Consider the following 22,871-nt stretch of genomic DNA (forward strand, 5'->3'; position numbering starts at 1 on the left):
TTTTGAAGGTTGACCAAAATCCTTTTGTACTCAGATGAATATATGTTATAACATATGCACTTGTGGTCTCTCTCAGACACCATCAGAATTGAAGAACTACAGTTTAGAAAAACAGAAATAATGCTATTTGTAAATTATGTTTCTTTTTAATGTCATCTGGATGTAGGCGCTCCATGAAACAGCTGTTCATGTGTACAGTACATAAATATGACACTTAAAGTCCAACGGCAGTTTGCTAAAGTGGGTCTAGTTTATTTAATATAATTCTGTTTAGTAGACTGTGATTAAAAACTGAACAAAACTCTTGTAATAACATGTTTACAAATCTACCGTGATGGAAGCCATCTTTCTTTTATACAACTACAATACTGCAGAATTATCTCTTCCCTTTCTCCTGCAAGGAATGCCACTGGAAACGTGTGAGAATGCCAACAGGGTAAAGAGAGACTGAATAAACTATGGTACAAATAAAAAACATTTTGTACATCGTTATTAATTGACAAAGGGACAAATTGATAAATGATATTTCAGATTAGCTATAAAAAAATCTTCATAACCAAAATTAAACTCATCTAAAATACTTATGTGGAAGGAATCTGCAGGTATTGGTATTACGGGTTGTGGCAGGTGATCAGTTCTTGGCTGTAATGAAGTTGAGAATACCATTCACAACATCCAGAGTTTCGTCTCTGACTAGGACTATGTCATAAGACTGTAGAAACTGTTCTGTCAGCTCCTCGACCTGCAGAGAAGAAGAAATAACAAAATTAGCAATATGCAAGGGACATACAACTATGGGGGAAAACGCATCCTTTTAGTTAAGCTTTTGGGCCGAATACTATAAAAAAAATAAAAAAATACAGTCAGTCAACGGAGATTGTGAGGAATGGTGGGGATCCCAAAAAATTCAACAACATGCTACGGGCAGGAATGAGGACTCTCCTCTGACCACGGCAGGCGTCGGGTGACCTGCCTGTAGCATTTTGCACTTATGTTTAACTTATGGAACGCCAGACAAACTGTATTATATGTTTAAGATGTAGTTATCCTTTAAATACAATAGTAAGACACAAACTGCACATGAATTAAACGCTAAAATAATGCTCTGAAATATAGTATAAACAGGTTAATGAATACAACTTACTTGTGAGCCATTCTGAGCAATACCACAACCCATTTTATTCAAATACAAGCATTGTGATAGGATGTTTAAAATTCTAAACTATTGTTCTACCCCCTATTCCATCTTTCCAATCCATTTCCATCTCATTATATTTAATTACATGTTTTCATATATATATATTTTTTTAATAAAATACATGTTTATGGACTTAGCATTATTACATCTGTTAATCAGCCACAATTGTGCTAAGAAGGATAATAACTTCAATGTTTATTTACATTCTCAGCCACAATCATCACAAGTCCTTCATATCTAATTACACATTATAAACCGCCGATATCACCCAGGAGGAACTGCTGATAAAACGTGTATGGGACTATTACACACTAAACAACCAGTACAGAGTACAGAGAGCCTCATTTTTGCAACAGCCAGACCTCTGTATTATCACACTGTAAACAGCACACATTGCATGGCAGGGAGTGCTGGAGAGCACAATGAGGAGGTGTAACTATACCAGCCTTTACATCTCTTCCGTCTTTAAGGACCCTCTGTTAGCTTACCAGTGAATACCAGTCTATGGCACCCAAGAAACCTATTTATATTATTCTACCTCTTATACTTATTCTACTACTATTACTATCTATGAAGCATTGTATTGCAATAGCATTACCATTAATTCTAATGCTATATTTAAATCATTGTTCTTTTCTCATACTTTATCACATAAATTTCCCACCAATATGATACCTTGACTCTCATATGTATGCCAGTTTCGTCCTAAAATCATGAATCTATGATTATTATTGAACTGACACACTATTTTTAACATATGTCTACACTTTCTTTATATCAAAACTTCTTACAATTCACTCCATATATAGACTACATGACCAAATGTATATGGACACCCGAATAACACATCCATTTGTGCGTTTTGAGCATCTCATTCCAAAACCATAGGCAATAATATGGGGGTGGTCCCTCCGTTGGTGCTATAACAGCCTCCACTTTTCTGGGAAGGCTCTTCACTAAATTTTGGAAAATGACTGAAGGGATTCGCATCCATTCAGCCACAAGAGTATTCTCGAGATTGGGCACAGAGGTTAGCCGATAAGGTCTGGTTCACAGTTGGTGTTCCAATTCATCCCAAAAGTGAGGTCACGCCTCTGTGCAGGCCAGTCAAGTTCCTCCACACCAGACTTCGTAAACAATTATTTGATGGACCTTACTTCCTGCATGAGTGCATTGTCATCCTGAAACAGGGAATGGCTTTCTCTAAAGTATTTCCACAGAGTTAGAAGCAAATAATTCTCTAGAACGCCATTGTATGCTGTAGCATTAAGATTACCCTTCACTGGAAATAATGGGCCCCAGCCAAACCGTGAAAAACAGCCCCAGATCATTAATCTTCATTCACCAAACTTTACAGTTGGCAGTACGCATTCGGATAGGAAGCGTTCGCCTGGCATCCTCCAAACCCAGATTTGTCTATCAGACTGCCAAACGATGAAGCATGCTTTGTCACGCTATAGGTTTCTGGTTTTCCAAAAAGTCCAGCACTACAGTCAACATTTGGCTTTGTGCATGGTGACCTGAGGCTTAGGTGTGGCTGCTCGCCTGTGAAAACCCAATGCATGAAGCTCCTGACGAACAGTTCTTGTGCTGACGCTACTTCTAGAGGCAGTTTTAACCCGGTAGCGTGTGTTGGAAACGAGAACAGACAATTTTTACACTTTACGCACTTCAGCACTCAGTGGTCCCGTTCTGTGAGCTTGCTGAGCTGTCGTTTCTCCTAGATGTTTTCCCTTCACAATAACAGCACTTAAGAGTTGACTGGAGCAGCTCTAAACAGGGCAGAAACTTGACAAACCGACTTGCAGGAAAGGTGGCATCCTACCACACTGCCACGTTGAAAGTCACTGAGTTTCTACTGCTAATGTTTGACTATGGAGATTGCATAGCTCTATGCTTTATTTTATGCACTTGTTGGGTGTGGGTGAAATGGCCAAATACACTAACTAGTAGGGGTGTCTACATACTTTTGTCCATGTAGTGTATTTACCATTTGCACCATCCATCTCATACTCTGCTGCACAGCAAGTCAGAAACAACACTGTCCAACTTTATTATCACAATAGAGATTGAAATATATTTCTGTAAAATTTACCCCCCTTCTCTTTTTGTTTACTGGAAAGAAAAACACTTTCCAACATTTCCCTAAAAAAAGCAAAGTGGGGGTTGTATTACATAAATAAATGTTAAAGCTTGTTAATATAGAATACTGTACATTGCAATAGGTGTTCTATTCTGTCCCCACCTTGTCATTGAGGAAACCAATCTTAAGAATATTTTCCACACTGGCGACTCCTTCGGCCATTGTGAGATCCCCCAGAGTATCTCCAAGAAGAAGAATATGACTGCGGTGGCTAATATGCTGGAAATATTCAGTGTCTCTTAGGACAGAGTTATTCTTGTTGTATGTGTGAATTAATTCACCCTTAAATCCAGTCAGGAAACCCTAAGAAATAATAAAATTTACAACATTAGAAACATAATCTGCCAATACATCGACATCAGGACACGTACTTCTCACCTCCTATTAATACACAGACATCAGGACACGTACCTCTCACCTCCTCCTAATACACAGACATCAGGACACGTACCTCTCACCTCCTCCTGATACACAGACATCAGGACACGTACCTCTCACCTCCTCCTAATACACAGACATCAAGACATATACCTCTCACCTCCTCCCAGACAATAGCACATGCACCTCACACCAACTCCTAATACACAGACATCAGGACATGTACCTTTCACCCTAAAACAAAGACTTTAAGATACAAGTAAACACTGTGACTTACATTCTCATCAAACTCCATGTAGTTGGAGACCACCTTAATATTGGAGTGATAGACCCCAGCCTGACGGATAATTTCCTCCAAAACATCACCAATACCAGCAGAGAAAATAAAGAGAGGAATCTTGCTGCGATGTAGTGTGTCAAAAAATATCTCAAAACCTTCTCTAAGAGAACACAAAAATGGAGTTTAAATGGGAGAAAACATGACCACAAGACTAGGAGATTTAAAATGGAAAATCAAGTTTCCTAAAATAAGGCGAGAGAACACATATGAAGAGTGAGAAGTAGTACTTGAAAGGATTCACACTAGAAGGGCAATGGGAAGGTGGTTACCACAAGTAAGCAAAAAGAAGGGAAAATTAAAGGCACTATTTGAAACATACCATAGTGTGTCTTCTAAATATTTAGAGACAAATGTATAATATGCCACAAATAATTCTGGGAACAGAGAGAATTAACTTTGTGATATAGCAGTGATTTGCAATGTCCTGCACACGCTACCTTTTCTTTCACAGGGATATGGATTGAACAGTGGTGAGGCAGTAACTTGCCTCATTGAGAACATGAGGAAGCAGGGAAAGCCATCCCTTATTCATTTTAAAAACTGCACTGTGACTAAGAATTCGTTCACTTTTTTGGGAGTCAATCTGATAATGAAGACTGCCCCATTTTCTGCTTCTCCCAGCAACAAAAGCTTGATCATTCCGGAGTTATTAATTCTGTGTGTTATCCTTTTATTTTACAAGAAACTATTGCATTATATATTTGTATATCATTGGTTAATCGTTTAATCTTAAAGCATTGTGGATGTATTTTCTATATTAAATTACACTTAAGTTCAAGTCTCTGTGTTCTTATGAATTCATCTTACAGTTTGGTCAAAATGCTACATAGCTGAAAATAGGGGAGAACATTGTGGTTTATGTTAACCCTGATTAAAGTAAATTGTGATAGATTAGTTCCAAGGGAGAACCTAAGGCTTGCTAAATAAGAGTGTCAGCTCTTCATAAAACACCTTGGTGGCGGCATAATTGGTAAGGCAAAGTTTGTGTGTGGCATAGATAGGAAATACTCAGGTGAATGCTGGATCATGAGTGCTACGGAATTTGCTGGTGCTATATAAATAAATGTTGATGATGATGGTGATGATTCATTGTTATTTTTCTTATACCTTAGTTTAGCCTGTGACTCTTTTACAATCTGTGTTAGCTTTTGCTTCTCAATCTTTTGTTCACAGAGAAGTGTGTGCGCTTTAGTCCACCTGGGAGATAAAAGACAAAGAGGTTAGAAAACACAGCTTGCCATCCAAATACAATGTTTTAGCAAAGGTGTGTTCACAGAAGCTACCACTGAAAACATTTTGCCAACTATACTAATTGCATACCCCATTTAATTTTATTGCTGGCCCCTTAATACGCCCTATAAAAGTTATTTATTTTTAGCACACAGATCTTACTGCTTCAAAGAATAGAGAAGGGAATACAGCTAATTTAAAGAAGACAGGTCACCAGGTCCACTGATGTAATTTCAGCACTTTGCTAAAGTTGCTTGTGCGCTATGTAGTTGTCAAAAAACAAACTAAAAAAAAACCAAAACCGGTTCCTATGTGAATGATCTAGCAGCGGGAACATTAAAGCTCTTTATGCATCGGCTTAACTCAGACTCAAGCACATCCATCTAAAGGGTGCAAATTTGCACCTGGATAAACCATGTTTGTGATACAAGGGTGCAAAATGCAATTTTTTTTTCCAATTGCAGGAACAAAATACTGCCTGCTTCTGCATATAGCACACAAAAGAGAATTTTTTACTCACTGTAAAATCCTATTCTCTGAGTCCATGGGGGGACACTGCAACAATAGGGTAGTGCAAGAGTGATTGTAAGATTGCAAACAGTGCCCTCTTATGTCTCTGTGTGTATGTATTACCCAGTATTATTTTATTACTGTTTGTTCCCAATTGTAAAGAGCTACAGAATTTGCTGGCGCTATATAAATAAGTGATGATGATGATGATGGAATCTGATGATAGGGCACTTTAAGTCAGCAAGAGTTGAGGATAGCTCCTCCCCAACGATGTCCCCCGTCCCCCCTCCTCCCATCTAGAGCTAACCTCAGTTTTGTAATAAAGCCCAAAGAGAGGGACTTGCTAGGTATAACAAAAAGCAAGAACATATACCACCAACACAGAAAAACCAGCTTACAATCCAAATGGCACAGGTCTGGGCTCCTTAATGTAAGCCAAACGAATGGCATGGACACCAGGATGGTTTAGTGGTTAGCACTTCTGCCTCACAGCACTGGGGTCATGAGTTCGAATCCCGACCATGGCCTTATCTGTGTGGAGCTTGTATGTTCTCCCCGTGTTTGAGTGGGTTTCCACCCGGCACTCCAGTTTTGGGGCAGGGACTGATGTGAGTGAGTTCTCTGTGCAGCACTGCGGAATTAGTGGCACTATATAAATAAATTAGATTGCTTAGATGATGGTCAACCACACTTGTGCACAAAGTGAAGGCTGAAAAGGATATTGGCCTTATGAACAGAGACTGTACAGTGCACACAGCATTAGAGAGAATGAACCACTTCCAGAAAGCATCAGAAGTTTGAGACTTAGGACAAACTGTCAAACAATGATCTCCTGGATCAAGTCAAAAAGGGAGTCTACCTTCGGAACAAAAGGGGAGATTTGTGCTTAGTACCGCTGCCCTGTCAGAGTGAAAAACTAAAAATTCAAAGAAAAACAACACAGGGCTAAATAAAGACACCGCCTCTAAAGGGCACGTACCTAAATCTGAGGTTGGTTCCGGATGTTGGTGCATAGTAAGAAAGGAACTATTCTCAACTTTTGCAGATTTAAAGTGCCCTAAGCTCCAAGTTTCACCTACTATACCCCATTATTGTAGTGTCTTCCAAAAGCAGGAAAGAAAAATACATAAACTTTCAGATGCAAAAAAAAAAAATCAAGTGTATCATTTAATATGAAAGCTAATGCTCACAAGTCACAGGTTCACATGCTTTCAATTAATCATGAGATCAAAATCCTTGTAAGCTCAACACTGTAGCAAAGCTATGCTATGTAGAGACTCTGTTAGGATGCCATGACCGGTGAATAGGAGAAAGTAAATGGAAGCAGCTTAGTACAGGGGTCTAGAAATTGGAATGAATATTAATTTGCAAGCAAGCTACTGTTCGATCCAATGTTCTGATTCAAACTTCTTACCCCTTCTGTAGCTTGCCTGTCACTGAGGGAATGTCACAAGTTTGTATTTCTAAAATGCAAATATAAAGACCTACATTCATGGACCAGGAAATGAACTAAATGGTTCTTGGATCCAGAGTATAACTGACAGCATGCCTGAAAGTAAGTACTGCTATCCTTAATAACACTTACAAAATCTAACATAAGGGCTTTTCCATTGGGAAATACTCTATTGGTAGAAAGAAATTGAAGTGTTCTGTCTTTTTCTTTTCAGAGGACTTATTTACTGGCTAATCCATACCCTCCTGCAGATTTGGCAAAATGTATTTCTTGCCAGCTTCCATCTCTGCTTTTCAGCACTGAATGTACATCCAGATAAGTTGTTTATATTGGTTGTCATGGGAACACAGCTCTGCTCTTAGGATTGGATACAATAGTGTCTCAAGGCAAAGAAAATAAAACAATTCTGCCTTGTAATATAAAGATATTGCTGAATAGATAAGCTGAAAAGGATATGTGAAATCCAATAAGTTTAAGAAAGATTAAGTTTCTTAAAGATTAATTTCCTCTTAAAGAATAAACTCTTGGACCCTAAAGATCATTGATATTGAAGAATGATATACCTGGCTGTTTTCATTTTTTAGATATGCTTTCTATTAGTGTAACTAATGGCTCCTCTCTATTCAGTTACAGGGGTTTCCCTCTAAACCATCTGAAGTGCAGGGGAATAAATACATCATCACATTATTAGTCTGACGTTATTAGGGCTTTAAACTTAAAGCATGGAAAGCTAATGATATCAGAAAAATGATGTGGCCAAGGACAGTGTGATGATCTGCCTGTGCAGATAAATGGTGAAGCTCTCTCTGGAGCGGACTGGAACGATACTGTGCAAAGGGCACATCCTCGAACATTGATACCATGGTTGCCAGCAGTTTGTAACTGAGAAGGGACACTTCCACTTTTGCCAGAAGGGACCTGGAGAATACAGAGTTGAATAGAAAGAATCTTGTCTTCCTTGAGGAACAGCTTCCGACACATGTCAAAATTTAGGCCCAGAAACTGCATCCCTTGTGCTGAAGTCAGGGAAGACTTAAAACCAGCTGTGGGTCTCCAGAAAAGGAATAGTCAGCTGACTGTGCCATAGTAGAATTCAGGTGGCGCCATAAAACGGTCGTCAAAATAAGCCACTATTGAGATTCTCTAAAAACATGCCATGACAGCCATAAATTTGGTGAATACCTGTCATGCGGAATTAGCACTAATACAAATATAAAATTGATAGGAGACCAAAATAAAATGCCCTACTTCATAAGCACTTTATCTAAGTAGGAGAGGAGCTATCCACGCAAATAGTTTGTGAATTGAAGCGCCTTTGCTCCTGATCCACCTACTATACCCTATTATTGCAGTGTCCCCCAAATGGCAGGAAAGAGAAATTGTGATAAAAAAAAAATGAATTTAGAAGATAAACAGATGTAATCAGCGACCAGAGTTATAATAAGCAACTGAACCTATATAAATATTGAAGGATATTGCGTTAATGGCTTTGTTACAGTTCAGTTCCTGTGGACTGCAGAACAGTTCTAAATATTGAATAACATGTACTGTACATTTAGTCTCACCATTCCACCATGAGAGGGTATTTCTCTTGGCTGGTCCGATTTGGGTCAATCTCAAGGGGGTAATAGATGTTGAAAAGATCTTTCAACTACAAAATGAATAGGAAACTAAAGTTAAAAAAATAAATAGAAAATATGCTTGTTCTGTGAAAGAAATCAGAGGGAAGCATTAAGGTAGATCTAAAATAAAAAAATAAGTTAGAGAGGGTTAAGATATAGAGTCTCTCAAATGGAAACCTTTCCCTTACCTCACATCGGCACAATGACTATCACAAGTGCTGCAAGACTGGAGCCTCCAGGTAAGATTTAAGTAGTTGCCAACAGAGGTATACACAGAAAGCACCCGAGTGGTTCATACGATCAGGTTTTGTTTTTAGCGTACACTTCACTTTAACAACTGTTTGAAAGTCACTTATTGGCTTCACTAATAAAGTCTGTGCTGGGCTCAGAAAATAATGTCATCTATCAACAGTTCCAGTTGCAAATGTAAAGCTGGGTACACACCTATGTAATTTACTTTAGATACTTTTGCGATTTCTCCAACGATTAAGAGTCCTAATAAGCACGTCGATTCATGTGTACATACTTACACAATTTACCTTCAGAACCGTAATCTTCATCTCTCAACCATCTACTGAAAATATTATAACTCTACACACTCTACAGATATCCGCCTACACTGCTGGTCGTGAATGTGAACACACTTCCACATCTGCTTGACATCAATTCTATCGCTGATCATGATATTTAGGTAGTTTAGAAAACCATATCAACAGATGTGATGTGTTTTGGTACTATATAAAACATGATTGTGGGAGCGTACACACTCTTGTTATACCTGAACAAACGGTCGTGAATTGTGTGATCTGCACAATAATTGCATAGATGTGTACCCAGCTTAAGGTAATGGGACAGGATCTCGTGGTAGAAACCCCCATCATACTTCTAGTTGGAGGCAGTTTCCATAGAGGGAAAACTAGTTCTCTTATAAACCACTGTCTATGTAAATACATGTCACAGGACCTAAACATACATGTTATTTATGTATGTGCATAACACATTCATTTTAAGTAGCGTATTTTCCGCACTATAAGGCGCACCTAAGAGTCTTAAATTTTCTCAAAAAACGGCCGTGCGCCTAATAATCCGGTGCGCCCTGTGTGTGCACTGAGTTCCCAAATCTGTTAAAATGTTGTTGTGCGACTTTTGATTGACTGTCGGACCATTTCCGGCTGACACAGGGATGTAATACGTACACTACGTACGCTGGTTTGTCTAAGGGCCCCCGAAAATGGCACCAGTGAAGAGACATGCCTACGAGGCACAATTCAAACTACAGGCCATCAGTTACGCGGTTGTAAATGGGAATAGAGCAGCTGCGAAAGAATTCAACATAAATGAATCGATGGTTCGGAAGTGGAGGAAGCAAGAAAATGAACTGGGCCAAGTTAAGAAGACGAAACAGAGTTTCCGCGGGAACAAAGCGAGGTGGCCACAGTTAGAAGACCAACTTGAGCAATGGATTATTGAACAAAGAACAGCCGAGAGAAGCATCTCTACAGTCACCATTCGACTGAAGGCAACAAAGATAGCACAAGACATGAAGATCGAACACTTTCAAGGAGGTCCGTCTTGGTGCTTTCGTTTTATGAAAAGGCGTCATCTCTCCATCCGCGCAAGGACTACCGTGGCGCAGCAACTGCCAGCGGATTACAAAGAAAAGCTGGCCATCTTCTGCACCTACTGCAGTAGCAAGATTACCGACAAAAAGATCCAGCCCAACCACATCACCAACATGGACGAGGTCCCCCTCACTTTTGACATCCCCGTGAACCATACTGTGGAGAAAAAGGGGACCAGCACGGTATTGATACGCACCACGGGGCATGAGAAGTTGGCTTTCACTGTTGTTCTTGGTTGCCACGGTAATGGACAGCAACTACCACCTATGGTCATTTTTAAGAGGAAGTCGCTGCCAAAAGAAAAGTTTTCAGCCGGAGTCATCGTTAAGGCCAATCAAAAGGGCTGGATGTCCGAGGAGAAAATGAGAGAGTGACTGAGAGAGGTGTATGTAAAGAGACCGGATGTTTTTTTCCACACATCACTGTCCCTGTTTATCTGCGACTCCATGCGCGCCCATCTCACCGCTACTGTGAACAACCAAGTGAAGCAAATGAATTCGGAGCTTGCCATCATTCCGGGAGGTTTAACAAAAGAACTCCAACCTCTGGACATTGGTGTAAACAGGGCGTTCAAAATGAAGTTGCGAGCGGCGTGGGAGCGATGGATGACAGACGGTGAACACACCTTTACTAAGACTGGGAGGCAGCGCCGGGCGAGTTACGCCACCATATGTGAATGGATTGTGGATGCCTGGGCTAAGGTATCTGCCTTAATTGTTGTCCGAGCTTTCGCGAAAGCCGGCATCATTGCTGAACAGCCACCTGACAACGAGACCGACTCCGACAATGATGAGAGGGAACCCGGCATGTTTGATGGTGAAATTGCCCAGCTGTTCAATTCAGACACAGAAGATGAGGACTTTGATGGATTTGTGGGAGAAGATTGATTAAAAAATAATGTGAGTGTATTGTTAATAAAGTTCAACTCACTCACTGTATTGCCTCCGTTACCTTTTTTTTTGTAGAGTGTAGAATTTTGTATGTTTTAGCATGTGCCTTATAATACGGTGCGCCTTATGTATGTGTTAAGTACAGAAAAGACCCCGTAATTGAGACTGTGCCTTATAATCCGGTGCGCCTTATAATCCGGTGTGCCTTATAGTGCGGAAAATACGGTATTTCAGTATGAATTATTTTTACTTTGGAACTAAACAGTAACAACAAACTCAAACCTTACATCAAAAATGATAAATTAATGGATAACATTGTGACCAATAATATCCTTATTCCCATTTCATCGATCCTTTTATGATTCTAACAAATAAACACCACAGTGAATTCATACAGTATATCTACACAGGCCATCCATTGCTGGACCTGACTATCATATGAATGAAAGATTAGCTCACAACCTACCTTCTTCCTGCAATCCTCACTAATGATCTTGCTGTTGTCAATAATATCTGTGTAAAAGAGATGGGATGAGAAGCCCAACTGGCTTATTACCCCCTGAATATCATATGAAACCAGTAGTTGGTAACAGCTGTATACTCACTATAGCAAGTAGGACACCTCTCTCCATTATATCGAAAGCGGCTTAATGTCATGTCAAAGTCAGAAATTACCTGTAAAAAAAGGTATAAAATAAAAAGTGATTTAGATAGAAAATACATTTATTTCTATGCAGGTTGCTGACCCTACCTGGATACACAGACATCATCACTTCATGTACTGAGAGCTGACATAGGCAAATATACAATCACTCTCTATTTATTCCACCATTGAAAACCTGCATATCAAAATAAAGTAAGAAACAAAATGTAGACAAAAACACCAATAATAATAATAAATAATAATACAGTCCTACGTAATAGAGCACAAAAGATAATGTGAACATATAATTTTGAGATTAGGTTGTTAATGAGCATTGATGTGACCCTGTTACCTACGCAATGAAGACAGACAAAAAACTTGATATAAAGATTGCTTATTCTACTGGTTCTATGTATCTCACTGACTATATCAGCAATACCAACATGAAGTGTTTATGAAGTTTGTTCAACTATTTGTAAAGAGTAAAAGTTTAAAATAAACAATTATAAAGCAGTAAAAAACAGGATTAAGGGGGCGTGGCCTGACTGCCATACAGAGCGGACGTGTTCTATCTGAGCTCCGCTCACCCACCCTAAATATCTTCTTATATTAGCGGTTTTCCCAAAGTAATACTCACTAAACAGCGCCATATAAGTCATTAAACTCTGGGCTGTGTAACTGGGGTCTCTTAAGCCCAAACGTGTAGCCTGGCCAGGTGTTTTGAGGACGCAGAGTTCCGCTCAGTGTGCGCCGCAGATCGCCCTGATCCTCCTGGAGGCGTCAAGCTGCTGTACCCAAACACACGCTGGATGCTGTGGAAGCTGCAGACTGTGATACAATCAACCCAGGGGACGCAGCTTCAGGAAATATAGAGGTGAGGCAGCGCGGGGGGAGACACGAGAACGGGCAGTGTCTGCCTATTCTAAATACCTGCATGAGCTGTGGGGATGTCTGCGCTGACGAGCGGCTGCCCAGCGGTGGATCCCCTCGCTTTCCCTGGATCCCGGTGCAAGGATTGAGTGACCGGATATCACTGGCGCCATTACCACCTTCACTTCCGTTACTGGAGCCAGTGCAGTGTCTGCTTTTGCCGAGCAGTTTACACACTGAAAGTTAGTCTCTGCTGCCACCTTGTGACGTTTTTGTGCTACTACATCTGTAAAGGAAAAAGTTACAAAGAGTTGGTGCTGCCATCTTGTGGCTATATTATACACTATACTCTCCACAAGTTTTATCCAGTGCCCTACTGCCATCTAGTGGCCAACTGGTGTAGATCATAAATTTGGCCATCTAGACTTTCTTCAACACAGTCTGTTGCCCTCTGAAGCCATCTCGGGACGTTATACACATTCTACTGCTCTCGGGCGAGAGGAACGAAGATTTATCATCCTCTACTGCTAACTCAAAAATTGCAACTGTGAGGCGTGGCCTGACAGCCATAACGCACGGCCGGATTACTTGAGAGCTCCTCAGCTCCAGAGCAAAAACCCGGGTGTGGTGACGGTGAATAGCGGGACATCGGAGCATATACCGCCCCTCTACTTAACTGTCCCACAACTTACTATGTCCACTTAACCCACACGGGTCTGTCCCCCGCCCGTCTGCCTCATACTCAACAATAGCAAACGGTTTCCCAGAGATTCTGCACTCAACATGAATAAATCTACGGGTAAAGGCCGCAAAGGCGCACCAGTTGAGATAACTCAGCACTTCTCCCGCCAAGACAAAGCACACACTTCATCTTCTCCTAACTCACCCTCGGAGTCCCAGAGCGACCGAGACCCTCCTACCACTGCTTCTCCCTCAACCAAGGCGGACTTTGCTGAATTACGAAACTTAATAGTAGAGCGCACCAACGCCTTTTCCGTTGATCTACAGAAGGCTATAGGCGATCTCAAAACAGAAATGGTCGCAATCTCCAAGAGAACTTCGGTTCTGGAAAACAAGATGGAGTCGTCACTTACATTCCAAAATGAAGCCTCAAAAGATATAGACTTCCTGCTAAAGGACAACGATTTCTTGAGGGACAAGCTGGAAGATGTTGAGAACAGGGAACGTCGCAATAATCTCAGATTACGCAACATCCCCGAATCAGTGGAACCTGCGGATCTGGAGGACTATGTGAGTAGGTTCTTCTCTTCTCTGGACTCTGCCTTATCCAATCACCCAATGCAGATCGAACGGATTCATAGGGCCTTGAGACCACGCCCGAAAGACTCTGAACCTCCTCGTGATGTGATATTGAGACTACTATCCTTTAAGACCAAGGAACTTATCACCAAAGCGGTTCGGAATTCTTCATATACTCTTTACGAAGGGTCCCGTATCCAAGTTTTTCAAGATCTTGCCCCCTCAACGGTAGCCAAGAGACGCGACCTCAGGGAGGTTACCAGCATCCTTAGAGAAAATGGTTACAAATACCGCTGGGGTTTTCCTTTCCGTTTGATTATTGAAGTCGAGGGCCGCCAAGTGTCAATCCGAACACCAAACGAAGGAAAAGACCTACTCCGCAAGCTCCATCTCTTCCGTCTTGACAGGACCGTGGGTGGCGATGTCCAGAGCTCCTCGCAACAACCTCCTTGATTTGTAAATCTGTGTCTCTGTTAGAGGAGACGTGTAGTAATATTGTGCCTTAATTTGCTCTGTCTGTATCCTCTTTTATTCTTCTAACAAATGTCAATATTTTCATGTTGCTCTCATAATTTCCGTAGATATTGTTGTCTCTGGTTACAAGTTTAGCTTCGGTTTAACCTTATTATGTTATTTATGTACGGGCGGGAGACGTATCCTGTCCTCCTAGCCACGCACCCACATACCTTGGGATCTTCTTAGCAGTCTATCTGATAGTTTATATTTTATACGCACTCCCGTACTCTGTGCCTTAGTTCTGATAATTGAATAGGCAAAATTTTGCCTCGTTTTTAAGTTAACATAGCTCTTTTAGGCACTATCCTAGTAGGTCTTTCCTCTGCTATTGAGGCCTGAACCTACACCCTTGCCTTTCTTCTTTCATAACTCCTCCTTCCTTTACTCTTCTTTCCCTTCCCTTCCCACTCCTCGCTCCCCCCTCCCCCTAAGAATACCGATCATGACTCTCACAACACTCTCCCTCAATGTTAAAGGCTTAAACACACCTCAAAAGCGCTCTATGCTATACCATACGTTACGAAAACTTAATGGTGATATAATTTTTTTGCAGGAGACTCACTTCAAAGCAGGTGGCCATCCCTCCCTGTCCTCAAGAGGATATCCTGATGCCTACTATTCCTCTCACTCAACAAAGAGGAATGGTGTTGCCATTCTTCTCCGCAGTTCAGTTCCGTTTGTCGTGTCAGCAGTTAAGGACGACCCTGAAGGCCGGTTTCTCTTCCTGTCGGGAAAAATTGGCCATCTAGATATAACCTTTGCCAACGTTTACGCGCCTAATACAGGTCAGACAGCTTTTTTCACACACTTATTCTCGGAACTACACCATTTCCGTAAGGGTCTGCTTTTACTCGGGGGTGACTTTAACACTGTTATGTCCCCCCTCTTAGACAGATCAGCATCTAGGCACACTTCCCTCCCATCTTCACATACAAAACACCTGCAGAAACAAGTGACTGAGGCCGGCCTATTCGATATTTGGCGAGCGCTATATCCCTCTTCAAGGGACTACACATTCTATTCCTTTCCCCACCAAACCTATTCCCGGATCGACATGTTTATGGGCTGCTCAAACATCTTCCAACATATAACTAGGGCTGATATAGTCCCCAATACGTGGTCCGACCACTCTATATTATCATTAACGGTTGACCTTTTTCAGAACCCTCGGGGCAGAACCTCCTGGAAACTGAACGAGACTCTTCTTAAACTCCCCGGGTTTAAAGATCTCATATCTGATTCTATCACGAAATACTTTGAGATCAATTCAGATCCAGAGATTCAGACCTCCACTATTTGGGAAGCCCACAAGGCAGTCATTCGGGGGGACATCATTCAGTTTGCCTCCCGCAGGAAAAAAGAACGTAACGCAACGCTTGATAAACTCACTCTTCAACTTAAAAATCTAGAAACAACACATAAGGAGTCCAACTCCCACTTAGTTTTGAAAGAAATCCAAAAGACTAGAGGCGAAATTCAATCAATTCTCGCAGAGAGAACAGAACGCCAGCTTAGATGGCTTAATCAAACATTTTTTGAAAAAGGCAACAAGGCCGATTCTCTTCTGGCCAGGAGACTGAGAGCCAAACGTGGCTCCCAAATAATCAATACTATTAGAAACAAAAAAGGGGACTTATCTTATGATCCTAGGACCATAAATGAAACATTCCACAAATATTATGAAAATCTATATAACCTTCAAAAAGACCAAACCTCATTTAAAGCCCCTCCTCAAGCCATCAATACCTACTTAGATAATTGTTCTCTTCCTTCCCTATCCTCCCACCAGGCTTCTACTCTTAACGAGGTTATCTCCAGTGAAGAAGTAATCTCTGCACTAAAGTCACAGAAGAACTCTAAAGCCCCCGGCCCTGATGGCTTTATGATGCTTTATTATAAAACATTCTCCAAAGAACTAGTCCCTCATTTGACACATTTGTTTAATTCCATTATGTCGGGGGGTAAATTCCATATGGAATCCACGCGCTCCACTATAGTGGTGATTCCTAAACCTAACAAGGACCCGACCTGTTGCCCCAGCTACCGCCCCATTTCACTAATCAACTCTGACGTTAAACTTTTTGCCAAAATCCTCGCAAATCGTTTAAATGCCTATTTGCCAACACTGGTCTTCCCAGACCAAGTAGGTTTTATCCCCACCAGGCAGGCTTTAGACAACACTAGGCGTACTATAGATATCATCGCCCACATAAACCAGAACAAGATCCCGTCAGTGGTTGTGGCATTAGACGCCGAAAAGGCCTTTGACAGACTCTCGTGGCCCTTCATGTTTAACACGTTAAGTCATTTCGGTTTAAACGGGGCCTTTCTCTCAGCCATCCAGGCCCTATATCACCGCCCCACCTCATCGGTATTGACCAATGGGCTCCTATCTCAGGCTTTTTCACTAGGTAATGGCACTAGACAGGGGTGTCCCTTGTCCCCCCTCTTATACGCTTTATGCATAGAACCTTTAGCTGCCGCCATTAGAAGAAACCCGGACATATCAGGGATCCAAATTGGCCCTCGTCATTTCAAAATCTCCCTATTCGCCGATGACGTACTATTAACACTCGCAAACCCCCTCATCTCACTCCCAAATCTTCTTAAAGAACTTAAAGAATATGGTTCCTTATCAAACTATAAAATAAATAATTCTAAATCGGAAGCCCTCTCACTCCAAGTCCCTATTGTCACCAAAAATATTCTCGAATCCTCGTTCGATTTTCAATGGCGCCCAAAGGCGCTTCGATATTTAGGGGTTCAGATCACGAAAGAATACAAACAGCTATTCCACGCTAACTACACCCCCCTATTTGACTCAATAAAAAGAGACCTGGCCAGATGGGACTCGCTTTTTGTCTCCTGGTTTGGTAGGATTAATGTGGTAAAGATGAACGTTCTGCCTAGAGTCTTGTATCTTTTTCAGACCTTACCCATTCCAATCCCAGGTACTTTTCTAACAAATCTGCAATCTTCATGCGGTACTTTCATCTGGCAAGGGAAAAAATCGAGACTCAAAAGGTCCTGCCTAGCCAAGCCCACCCAATCAGGGGGGTATGGACTTCCGCTCTTTGAGCGCTACTATCATGCAGTTAACCTCAGTCACATCATTTCCTGGCAGTCTGCTCCGGGGGTCAAGAGATGGGTCGATCTAGAGAACGCACATACAACAGATCACAATCTGAATTCGCTCCCCTGGCTCCTTAGAGCTCAAAGGCCGGCCTCAGTGTACTCGCACCCCTCCATACAGTTCACACTCAATCTATGGGACAAGCTCCATAGAAAGTGGGAGCTCACCTCATTTCCTTCCCCTCTTACCCCACTGTGGCATCACCCGGATTTTCCAGCAGGAAATATGCGGTCATTCTCGCGCCCCTGGCAAGAGGCGGGTATCACTCAGTTCACTCACATTATGGGAGATTTTGCTCCCCGCACTTTCCCAGATCTAAGAGAAAAAAAGGGCCTTCCTTCGTCCTTACATTTTGCTTACACTCAAATCCGAAGCTTTATCCAATCACTTTGCAGATCTTCCAAGCTACGTACCCTTACTCCTTTTGAGAGGAGCTGTGTGTATAGACCAGGGGACTCAGGATTAATATCACTGATATATCATAATTTCCTGGAACCAAAATCTGACACTGCGGAATCGTTTGAGATGGCATGGCTTCGGGATACTGGCAGAGATCTGGATCAGAAGGGATGGTCCCGGCTACGGGTGAGAATTTCCAAAATCTCCATTAATACCTCAATACGAGAAAACACATTTAAAGTATACACAAGATGGTATCTAGTGCCTTCAAAGCTCCACATAATATATCCGGGTACTTCTGACTCATGCTGGAGAGGGTGTGGGGAGGTGGGCTCATTCTACCACATCTGGTGGACATGCCCCAGAGTTTCAAATTTGTGGTCCCAGGTGGCTGACCTAATGACAAGAATTCTAGAGGTTGAGGTTTCACCTGACCCATTGGTTATGCTGTTATGCTCCCGGGTCGAAGGCTTAACCAAGCAGGCAGATAGACTTGTTCAACACATTTGTGCAGCTACTCGCCTACAGATAGCGAAGGAATGGAAGTCCCTTCATCCACCCAGCCTCCAAAGTGTAATCTCTCGTGTGTGGTACATGGCTTCCATGGAATACATCACCAGCCTTCTCCACGACAAAATTATAAATTTCAAAAAGGTATGGAATTTCTGGTATTCTTTTCATCAAGCAAACATGCCCGCTACTTAAAAGGTTGTTTCTTCAGAAGCTCTTACTAGGTCCTTACCCTCCCCCCCTTTCCCCTCTTTTTCCCCCTTACTTCTCTCTCTAAAAAATAAAAAAATAAAAAGCAGCATCGGTTCATAGTTCCAAAGCAGCTGATCTTCTATAATCTTTGACAGGGTCAGCCTATTTCCTCTCTATGGGTTAATTTACTGCTTCCCTTTATGTTTAGGAATTTGTTTAATAATATGTCATATGCCTGACTTTCTTCCCGTTTCTCAATTGTCATGTTCTGGCCCTTATGTTCAAATGTTTTTCTTCCCTGTTACTATCTGCTATATGGAACCTCTGTTTTCTTTTGCATAAATAAAGAGTTTAAAAAAAAAAAAAAAAAAAAACAGGATTAAAGGGTAAATATGGGTAATAAAGCACAATATTAGACTTTGTCGATATTAACAGTATTTGCAAAAAGTGTCAAATAATAATATTTTTCTTCACAAACATACAAATCTCTCTATTATATATCACATTTGCTGTATTATCTGCAACCTATATGACCTACCTGTAATTTCTTATCTCCCCCATTTTGTAAGGCCAATATTAGCTCACGAACCTTTTCTGGGTCCCTCATACGTACTGTATCTTTATTCAGCTCTGGGATCTGAGAATGTAATTAATAAAGCAGAAACAGTAGACTTGATATAATGTTAAAAACAAATAAACCTTACATTGATGTCCCTGATAATTGATATATATATATCTATTAAATGAACACAATAAATACTAAGTTCGGAACATGTTAATACAACAAATGTTGACCTTAGAAGAGTGTATATAGCAATTAATAGATATGAATACACTTATTTTGCATTACTGCAGATGACAAGGCTGTAAAGGAAGTATAGATATCAGCCATGAAAGAAAGGGTGCATACTCATGCGTGGTTTAAAGAATGCTACAGACAGTAATATTCTTACAGTGAACCCCATTCTCCCAATTAACAGAACACTGGCAGTCAATGAAAGCTACTCATATCCCGATTCCATACTAATGGCCTATTCTTTCAGCAAAATAATTTGGAATATTGGCACTTGTGACATTTTAGTGTTGGGAGATGGTTAGAAAGCTTACTCTGCCGATAGCTATTCAAACTGTTACAAGTATAAAAACTGCACTGCTCTGTACTGTTCACAAAAATAATGGACGGAGCGCAAACATACAGCATGGTCCCACTAATAAAGAAACATCTGTTTTCAAGTCATCAGTGATTCCTAATTCACATAGTGAAAGACAGACTACATAATGGACCTGATCCATTAAAGAACGTAAATTGCATTATTTTTTATTTATTTATCAAAGAATTGGACAGAAATTGCACACCTACAAGCGGACTTGAAGAAAAGTTTCTAGTTGAAAACCAGATGTAAGTGCCTATGTGCCACTTGCCGTATGCAGACAGACAACACAATGCTGGATACGCACAAAGCATATGTATATAAAAAGTTCTATCAAAACATACAGATTAAAAAAAATAAGTAACATTATACACCTGTTGATAATATAATCATTAAAAAAACAAAACAAAATTTATTTCATTTTTTTTTACATGAAATACATTTATCAGGATATTCTGAAAGCCTTAATGTACATAAAATGCATTTTTACATTAGCTCTTAATTGCAAACACATGTATCGGCATGCATATACGACTGTCATCACTATCAATTGACACTTACTCCTGCCTTGTTGCTGGTGAAAGTGATACAGCTAAAAAAAAACCAAAAAACACATACCCTGAGAGATGCCCAGAGCTTGAATCGGAGAGGTGTGTGCACTCAACCTTGGCACGCCCTTACTGTACATTGCACACGTGCATACGCCCTTACTGTACATTGCGCACGTGCATACGTCCTTACTGTACATTGCGCACGTGCATACGCCCTTTCCCTCCCTCATTCCATCTTTAAATTTGTAGGCTGCATTCACTGGCATAAAGGTACTTCAATGAAAGAATGATATTTTTAATGCCGAGGTCTATATTACAATATATACGATTTCTCCTTTATGGACCAAAGATGACTGTTGGGAAGAATATATGAGCACATGGTCTCTCATACAGGTTTCCCCATATACATCCTTTATCTATGATTGCCATGCATATCAAATGGCCTATAACAATGTAGATCATATATTTATGTGAAACAACAGGTAACCATGTAGTTTATCATTATAAATTCCAAAGGAGTTGCTGCAGTTTCCTTTCTACCTCCTTATTAGCCATTCTCTTGTCTCTCAGCTTCTACCGTCAATGCATTGTCACCTGCTGTTGCTTTTAAGGCCTCTCGCTCCTATACATTTAGCTCTGCTGCATTCCTCATCCGTCTTCTGTACTCAAAAATCTAAGTTTTCATTAATTTACCCACAACAGACGCATGTTATGCTCATTTTCTCACTCATTATGGCAACCAAGGTGGGAGTTGAGAGACTCAGGAGGCAGAGAAGTGTCAGGGTGTTAGGAGGTGAAGGCACCTGAGGAAATTCTTTACATGACAGAAGCTGGTACAGAGGGTGGCAGAGGAGATGCAAATCCAGAGTAGCAGTTTGCAGTTGTACAGGCCAAGAGAACTCAGAGTGGCGTTGAGTAAGGCAAGTTGAGGTAAGTAGTCCAGCAGTCTTGAAGGGATGGGTGGATGTGCAGTGAGCAGCATGGTGGCTTAGTGGTTAGCACGTCTGCCTCTCTACTGGAGTCATGAGTTTGATTCCCAACCATGGCCTTATCTGTGTGGAGTTTGTATGTTTATGTGGGTTTCCTCCCACTCCAAAAATACACTGGTAGGTTAATTAACTGCTGACAAAATCAATGTGTGTGTGTTTGTTAGGGAATTTAGACTGTAAACTCCTATAGATTGTAAGATTGCGAGCAGGGCCCTCTTACCTCTCTGTGTGTATTACCCTTTATTTTTTTATTGCTGTTTGCTCCAAATTGCAAAGCACTATAGAACCTGCTGGCGATATATAAATAAATGATGTGTTGGGTTAATGGTCTCATCATGAGGTTTAGAGCTGTAGACTGCAGGGCAACACACATACAATTTACAATGCTAAACTTAATTACTAAAAAGCAAATCATCCTGAATGAACTTCTGTAAGAGATATATTTAAACAGGCATACTCCACAACACACTTGCATGACATAAAATACTGCCAATATAGTAACTATATTTTAAGCAAAAACAAAAATGAATGACATCAGCACATATTACTCACAAGCATCTTTGTTCACTCGGCGAAAATGTATAAGGATTCAGATATATTGCTTTCCTTGACAGCAATCTTGCTGATGTCAAAAGGCAAAAAATATGTTTAGCGAGCAATCAATATGTATACTGCACTGTGAGTCAGCAGAATATGTCTATAATTGTATGACAGCAGACAGAGCCACGATCAGTAATGTACAGCTCACTGCCTGATACCACACACATGTGTACCATAGAGCAAACACTACAACTGTCAGGAGAGCTAACACCGCTGTTGTGCTGCCGCTGAGTACTTCCGGGTGAGTCGTGTACACAGTAATGACAGCTAGAGCGCAACCGACCAATAAGATTAACTGGGAATTGTGTCGCCAGCAAGCAGCAGCGGCCATTTTGTTGGTTATAAAACTGTAGGAACGCTTCACTTGCGAACTGGTAACTTGAAGATGTTCTTTACACTGTGTGTGTACCGCAAAAAGTTACCTTCGGGCTGCATGAAAGTGTTACATTTTAGTGAAAGTTAAATGTTAGGGCAAAAATGATATGCACTGCTGTGGCACAAGAAATTAGTGTGGCGCAGATCTACACATAAAATGCACACAATACTAATATTTACAGTGTATGTACTACAATGCTTTACAATTATGACTTATTACTAATAATTTTATTTGCAAAACGTTTTTTGTAAATGCACCTTCTTGTTGCAAATATTCAACCATAGTTGCTAATGGG

The 22,871-nt window shown here is 40.9% G+C and overlaps 1 protein-coding gene across 3 annotated transcripts; it reads right to left on the minus strand.

Moving 5' to 3' along the window:
• Nucleotides 1-126: 126 nt before the first annotated feature.
• NT5C3B (5'-nucleotidase, cytosolic IIIB) lies at nt 127-22,461 on the minus strand. Of its 3 annotated transcripts, none has more exons than XM_075177170.1 (9): nt 22,153-22,461; nt 19,448-19,546; nt 11,992-12,061; nt 11,853-11,899; nt 8,818-8,903; nt 5,167-5,256; nt 3,997-4,159; nt 3,444-3,644; nt 127-742 (listed from the first exon to the last, which is right to left on the minus strand). In XM_075177170.1, exons 1-9 carry the CDS (start codon nt 22,156-22,158, stop codon nt 632-634), a joined length of 873 nt encoding a protein of 290 aa, XP_075033271.1. In that variant the 5' UTR covers nt 22,159-22,461; the 3' UTR covers nt 127-631. The 3 variants fall into 3 exon arrangements, with proteins under 3 accessions (XP_075033271.1, XP_075033273.1, XP_075033274.1); XM_075177172.1 differs by lacking the exon at nt 22,153-22,461 and adding an exon at nt 12,138-12,225 and having other exon boundaries at nt 19,448-19,524; XM_075177173.1 differs by lacking the exons at nt 19,448-19,546; nt 22,153-22,461 and adding an exon at nt 12,960-13,106.
• Nucleotides 22,462-22,871: the final 410 nt, after the last annotated feature.

This window comes from Mixophyes fleayi, chromosome 6 (genome assembly GCF_038048845.1).
Source record: "Mixophyes fleayi isolate aMixFle1 chromosome 6, aMixFle1.hap1, whole genome shotgun sequence".
NCBI lineage: Eukaryota > Metazoa > Chordata > Amphibia > Anura > Limnodynastidae > Mixophyes > Mixophyes fleayi.